Raw genomic sequence first — 7,214 nt, 5'->3', positions numbered from 1 at the left:
CGGGCGCCGGCCTTGCCGGCCTCCCGCCGGGAGGGCCCCCGCCTCGCCGGCAGCCGGGGCTCGCCCGTATGGAAGGGCAGTGGTACCCGCCAGCGACCTTTCGGTAAAGGTGGCGGCTAAATCCGAGTTAGAAAAAGGAGGGAAAATCGGTAAAGCCTGCTTAGAGATAGCTTTTCCGAGGCGGGACAACGTGCTGGCGTTTTCTTGCTCTACAAATAGATCTTTTTTTTTTGTTCTTAGTGAAAAACGGACCCCGATGGCTTCCACGCACGCTTCGCAGCCTTCAAAAAAAACGGTGGCCGCTCAAGTGCCTTTTGCGGATCTGTGTGCTACTCTGGAGCGAATGCAGACGTGTAAGCCTCGTCCGGAGAAAACCAAGTATTTCAAGGATTTTCTGGACTCCTGGAGAAAATTCCACGGTGCTCTTCATCAGAAGGAGAAGGACGTCACAGATTCTTTTTATCCAGCTATGCGACTTATTCTTCCGCAGTTGGAAAGAGAAAGGATGGCATACGGAATTAAAGAAACTATGCTTGCGAAGCTGTATATTGAACTGCTTAATTTACCAAAAGATGGAAAAGATGCTGCAAAGCTGTTAAACTATAGGACACCTGCTGGCTCACGTGGAGATACTGGAGATTTTGCAATGATCGCATACTTTGTGTTAAAACCTAGGAGCCCGAAACAAGGCAGACTGACAATAGAACAAGTCAATGAACACTTGGATGCGATAGCTAATAATAATGCTGCTAAAAACAAGGGTCTGTTAAAGAAAAGTCTTCTTCAGTTAATTACCCAGAGCACAGCACTGGAACAGAAATGGCTCATCCGCATGATTATAAAGGATCTGAAGCTTGGAGTTAGTCAACAAACTATACTTTCCATTTTTCATCCTGACGCTCTTGAATTACACAATGTCACAACTGATTTGGAAAAAGTTTGCAGACAACTGCATGATCCCAACGTCTCACTTAGTGATGTTTCTATCACATTGTTTTCTGCCTTTAAACCAATGCTTGCTGCTATTGCTGATGTCCAGCAAATCGAGAAACAAATGAATAACCAGATATTCTACATAGAAACTAAGCTGGATGGTGAGCGTATGCAGATGCACAAAGATGGAGATGTGTATAAATATTTTTCCCGAAATGGGTTTGACTATACTCAGCAGTTCGGCGCTTCCCCCCTTGATGGTTCATTAACACCATTTATTCATAATGTATTTAAGAGCAATATACAAAATTGCATTCTCGATGGTGAAATGATGGCTTACAATCCTGAGACACAAACCTTTATGCAAAAAGGAAACAGATTCGACATAAAAAGAATGGTGGAGGACTCTGATCTGCAGACCTGCTTCTGTGTGTTCGATGTATTGATGGTTAATGATCAGAAGTTGGGGCACGAAGTACTAAGCAAAAGATATGAAATCTTAAGTAGCGTATTTACTGCGGTAACGGGCAGGATACATGTTGTACAGAAAAAAAGTGCCAGAACAAGAAAAGAAGTAATTGATGCTTTAAATGAAGCAATAGATAACAGAGAGGAAGGGATTATGGTGAAAGATCCCATGTCCACCTACAAGCCTGACAAACGTGGGGAAGGCTGGTTAAAAATCAAGCCAGAATATGTCAATGGACTGATGGATGAACTAGACCTTTTAATTGTTGGTGGTTACTGGGGGAAGGGCTCACGTGGTGGAATGATGTCTCATTTTCTGTGCGCTATTGCAGAGACGCCCCCTCCAAATGAAAGACCTACCATTTTCCGCTCTTTTTGTCGTGTTGGCTCTGGCTATACTATGAAGGAATTGTATGATTTAGGTTTGAAACTGGCTAAACACTGGAAGCCCTACCATAGGAAGGACCCTCCCTCTAACATCTTGTGTGGAACTGAAAAACCTGAAATGTACATTGAACCTTGCAACTCTGTCATCGTTCAGATCAGGGCAGCTGAGATTGTTAACAGTGATGTGTACAAAACTGACTGTACTTTGAGATTCCCCCGAATTGAGAAGATAAGAGAGGACAAAGAATGGTACGAGTGCATGACTTCAGACATGTTAGAAGATCTCAGAAGCAAAGCAGAAGGGAAGCTGGCATCTAAGCACCTTCATATGGATGCATATGATGAGCCACAAGAGAAAAAAAGGAAAACTGTATCAAAGGTGAAGAAGGTGATTGGAATAGCTGAGCAATTTAAAGCTCCTGATCTTTCTGGTGTAAACAAGGTTTCAAATGTATTTGAAGATGTTGAGTTTTGTGTTATGACGGGAACAGGCAAGTACTCAAAGTCTGAACTGGAAAGCAGAATAGCCGAATGTGGTGGCAGTGTGGTACAGAACCCGGGGCCAGAGACTTACTGTGTCATTGTAGGAGCTGAGAATGTCAGAGTGAAAAACATCATTGCTTCCAACAAATACGACGTGGTGAGGGCAGAGTGGCTCCTTCAGTGTTTTCAAACCAAAAAGCTGGTGCCTTGGCAACCGGCCTTTATGATTCACATGTCTCCTGACACAAAAGAACATTTTGCTTGTGAGTATGATTGTTATGGAGACAGCTACACAGCAGACACAGATGTTGCACAACTCAAGGAAGTGTTCTCAAGAATGAAAGACACTAAGGTGATGCCTTTGGACATGATTACAGAGTTAGAAGAGCATTATTCGTGGAACAGCTGTCAGCTCAGTATATTCAGAGGAAACACTATTTATGTGGACTGTTATGCTGTTGTTAATGAGCCCAGAACCAAAATCCATGGAACAACACTATCAGTTAGGGCTTTGGAGCTCCGTTTTTATGGTGCAAAAGTAGTCTCTCACCTTGAAGAGGGTGTCTCCCATGTTGTTATAGGAGAAGATCGTTCCCGGGTACAAGAGATGAAAGCACTCAGAAGAACATTTGGGAAAAAATTTAAAATTGTATCTGAACTGTGGGTAACACAGTCAGTGGAGGGAGGAGTCCTGAAGAATGAAAATCAGTACTTAATTTAAAATAGTTTTTAAGCTTGGAGCAAAAGCATTCTTGTTGGCATGATTGGACTTGGATATTATGAGGTTACCTTACATTTTTTGTGTGTTTTCATGTCTATTTAGAGCTGGCTCTGGCTAAAGGATAACACTGTGTTGTTGAAATCGGAGGAAGGCTTTTAATTATACTGTTGCGGAAGCAAGAGGATGCTAAGCTCTTGGAGAAGAAAAAAAAAATACCACAAGATAAATAATGTAAGCCTTTTACTTCACAAACAGGTCTCAGGAGAGATCTAATATTTTATATAAGAGAATTCCTAGCTTTTAATAGTGCTTGCCTCCATTGTTCAAAATGGAGACAATAATTTACTGTTTTATGGAGATTCTCCTATTTAAAATACTGCTTATTTATCAATTTACAATCACATTCATGTTTTTGTGGAATTGTTTTGTGTATATTCCATACGCTATAGAATTCAGTAACTTATAAACCTTGTCCGTACTATTTTAATTTGTTTGCATTGGTTTTAGCATTACGCCCCGCACAGCCTCAGTAGCGCTTCGGTTTTAGGATATTGCATTGATCTCATGTTTCTTTGTGTAAATAATGGTTGTAAAATAGAATCTAAACTTCTGATTGAGGTGCTGATGAATTAGTAGTGACCTATATATCTGTAAAATACAAAGCAGTTACTTAAAAACTGTAATGACCTCCTGTGCTCATTACAGTTGCAGTTAAACTGCAAAGTGTGACAGGGGAAGGCTTTTACACTTAATTATCAGTTTATCTTTCAAAAAGTGTTTCATAAGCTATTTCAGTAATGTAGGATTAATTTCCAAATATCCAGTTCAATGTATATTTTTTTCAATTATTAAATAAAATCTATTTTTAAAGTCTGTTTGTTTTTTTTTTTTTTTTTTTTTTTTTTAGTGAGAAGTAACTCTTTTGAAAAGCACAAAACTTAGTTTCCGATTTTACTCTGTTAGATAATTTATGCATTAACTTTGAGGAGAGAAAGGTTGAGGCCTCAGTTCTTGTTACATCAATACTGGTATCAAACAGAACTGCTGTTGGGCTGATCACACAGAACCCGTTTTTGGCTGACTTGTTTCTTCAGTGCTTTTTGTGGTTGTGTTCATATAAAAAATTACTGTAAAAAGAATTGGGAAATGTTATATGAAAGGCTAGTTGGAAGGAAGTTTATTCTTACCTCTTATAGTTGGTGTAAACATTAGGAGCTCCCTTATTATTTGAAATATACTAAATAGGTAAAATGTAATAACTACTTTTCTGAAGTTACCATATAAATTGCTAAAAAGCAGAATATTTTTTGTATACATAAAATAGTATATGCTGAAAGACAGTGCATCATTTTTCCTCTAATAATTCAAGCAGAAAATTAGTATATGTGAAATACAACACTTCAGTTTTAACTTAATGGGCTGCTTCTGTGTAACATCATATATTCTGACTTAGAAAATGAGAAGAGAGTTTGTCTTCATACCCACACAGATTTCTCTTAAAAGGGTTTTAGTAAAATATGTATTTTAGGTGATCCTGGTTAGGAAAGTTAAGAGAAACAAAGGCAAATACGAATTACAGCTGACTCTTGAGACATTGTCAAATACGTCACTTTGAGATCTAAACGTTATTTACAGAGATGTATTTTAAAAGTATTGATTCCATGTCTTTTTGTTCTCTTAAAGCTATGCAAGGCTGGAGAATCTAGAACTAGTAACTATCAACAAAATTGTTATTCTTTTTCCTGACTCCTCAGCACAGTGTAGCAAAGGCTTATTTTTAAATGTATTTAAACTGAAGGCTTACTTTTTCACAAATTAAAAAAAAACAACCTTGCACATGCAGTATGCTGGTTTAGCTTGTATTTTGCCTCAGTTCCAGTTAGAACTAGAAATTAAATGTTAATCATGCATATTTGTATGTGGCATGATAATTAGCATACTGGATAATGTCAGGCAATTTAGATGGCATGTATTTCTTCTTTTGGTTACTGTTTTGCAAATTACATTTACTTTAAAAGTTGAATAAGAAATGCTGTACTTCGTATGTCAGTGTAAAAAGAGAATCTTGCTACTACACTGTAAAAAATACAGGCATTGCAGGTCAGGTTTTCTTTTGAGATGTTTCTTTTACATGGCGACTTAGGTGGATGGACTCCATGGATCTGTGCATGAAACTGGACCCAGCTGTTATTAAAGTTATGTATCTAGAATACAAGCCAGGGGACAGGAGAATCCATGGATCCTCTAAGCAAAGGCATTGTGATGGGAGAGTAGTAGTGGCAGGAAAATAATTAAGAGAAGTAAGGAAGAAGTTTGTGAATCTGCTTAGTTTTAAGGAAATTCTGATTTGTACTGAAGAAGCAAATGAAGGCTGGAAATTATTCAGAAAGTAAGAATATGTTGTCCAGACACAAAAGTCAAGTTAATTCGGGAGGTATGCAGAGAATTTCAGCTGTGATTTCTAAGAATGAATATAAGACAAGATTTGTAGGTAGCAGTAAGAGCTGCTATGGATCAGCAGTGTCTGTGTATGAAAAAATGTCTTTATTTTGTTTGGTCTAATAAAAAAAAAAGTTTTGACATATAAAACTAGCCTTTATTATCAGGTAATCATCATTCATTAAAAGTAGTGTTCAAGAAAGAGGAAAAGGTGGAATCAAAATGCTGAAACATTAACCTGATGTTTGAACTTCCAGAGGACCTCCTCTGATTACAAAACATCAGCCTATTGTATTTTTTACTGCAATAAATACTCCCATTTTCTTAATTACATTTAGATCTTTGAAAATAGGGATTTTGTAGGTGAAGATTTCTTAGCTTATTTATGTTTTGTGCAAAGCTGATTTTAATTTTTTTTAAATAGGCACTTGTCTTGAGAGCAAGACTTCCAATTTGCCTTGTAGTATAAAGTTTATTTTAAGATGATATTCCTGAAGAAGTGGCGAAAGAACGAAGAGAATGAGGGACTGTAGACCTTGCAGTTTGTGGGAAGTAGAGAAGAGTTTAGTATTGTTCCTATTTACTGGCTTTTAACTGGCACTTTTCAATAAAGCTGCCAGTGATGGAGAAAAAAGAGTGCAACTTTCAGGACCTGCTGTAGCAGAACATCTGGTAGGTGCCCGTCCTGTTTGCAGCTGTTTGTTGGTGAATGATGGTTTGATTTCTTTGCTAGTTAAAACACAGTTCTGCACAGGCAATAAACTTCACAATCCCTGGGAGAAGGTTCCACTGTTCACTTTTATTAAACAATTTATTAAAACAGGTTCACATCTAACTTTTTTCTGCTTTGAAAGGCATATGGTCAAACTGATGTAGTGCAATTTTGGAATTAAAAGCCTGTGGGCACCTTGCACAAAGTATGAGAACTCTTGCCAGGGAGCAGTATTTTTCTTATTTCTTCATATGATTTCTCTGACTTGTCAGTGGAAACATAGTGTGTGTTGACCATACAGAGCTGGTGAAATCTCAGATGTTCTCATACGTTAGAATATACACCTTGGTTTCACATTTAATGATGTAAAATGAAAGACTGGGGCTTGCTAGTATTGTAAATGTTTATGCCAGCCAAAAGCCTAAGTAGCTGACATTTAGAAGGCATTGGAATATGGTACTGGCAAGGGCTGTTTATTCCTAGGATAACTTACTGAATTCTTCTAATTCCACTTGGAATGTGCCTGCCTTGTTAAGCAAACCACAGGTATCTGAATAAGCTGAAACCTAAACATACGAAGAAAAACTATTCACTGGGGTGGGGAGGGGTAGGGTTGCCTTCTAGAACATGAGTTGTTTGTGCACTAACGGGAGAGCGAGCAAGCCTTGACTAGTCGTTAGGTGTTTGCACATAAGCACAACTTTAATTAGCCCCCTTGCTTTATTTCACATTTCTTCTGCTTGTGCTTGTACACTGAAAATAATTAACTGACATTTTTGGTATTTTAAGGGGCTTAAAAGGATCTTACTTTTGCATCTGCAGATAGGATTTAAAATAGTCTTGCAAAATATCATAGTATTAACTGTTTAATTATCCTTTGAAGACCTGAAAGCTGATAATACTGAAGGTAACTGTGCATATACAATAGATTGCAACCTGTTGACTGTGTTGAAGATGTATTATCCTAGCAATTTTACATTTAAAGTGTTGTAAGTAGTAGCACTGGAGAAACTCTACTCCATGGATGAAAAAAGCTTCCGTCTCTTTTTACTACAACTTAGCTGTAGTATT

At 37.9% G+C, this 7,214-nt stretch overlaps 1 protein-coding gene across 1 annotated transcript; it reads left to right on the top strand.

Annotated features, from left to right (window-relative positions):
* Positions 1–246: 246 nt before the first annotated feature.
* Positions 247–3,720, top strand: LIG4 (ligase IV, DNA, ATP-dependent). Its single transcript, XM_010578323.1, has one exon. The coding sequence runs from the start codon at positions 257–259 to the stop codon at positions 2,990–2,992; it is 2,736 nt and encodes a 911-aa protein (XP_010576625.1). The 5' UTR covers positions 247–256; the 3' UTR covers positions 2,993–3,720.
* The last annotated feature ends 3,494 nt before the right edge of the window (positions 3,721–7,214 follow it).

This window comes from Haliaeetus leucocephalus, unplaced genomic scaffold (assembly GCF_000737465.1).
Source record: "Haliaeetus leucocephalus isolate CR32 unplaced genomic scaffold, Haliaeetus_leucocephalus-4.0 Scaffold626, whole genome shotgun sequence".
Lineage (NCBI taxonomy): Eukaryota > Metazoa > Chordata > Aves > Accipitriformes > Accipitridae > Haliaeetus > Haliaeetus leucocephalus.
The sequence above is the reverse complement of the archived record's forward strand: the minus strand, read 5'-3'. Positions and strand labels throughout refer to the sequence as shown.

Coding starts and splice junctions, on each gene's coding strand:
- LIG4 (XM_010578323.1), top strand. CDS start 257: ATGGCTTCCACGCACGCTTCGCAGCCTTCAAAAAAAACGGTGGCCGCT.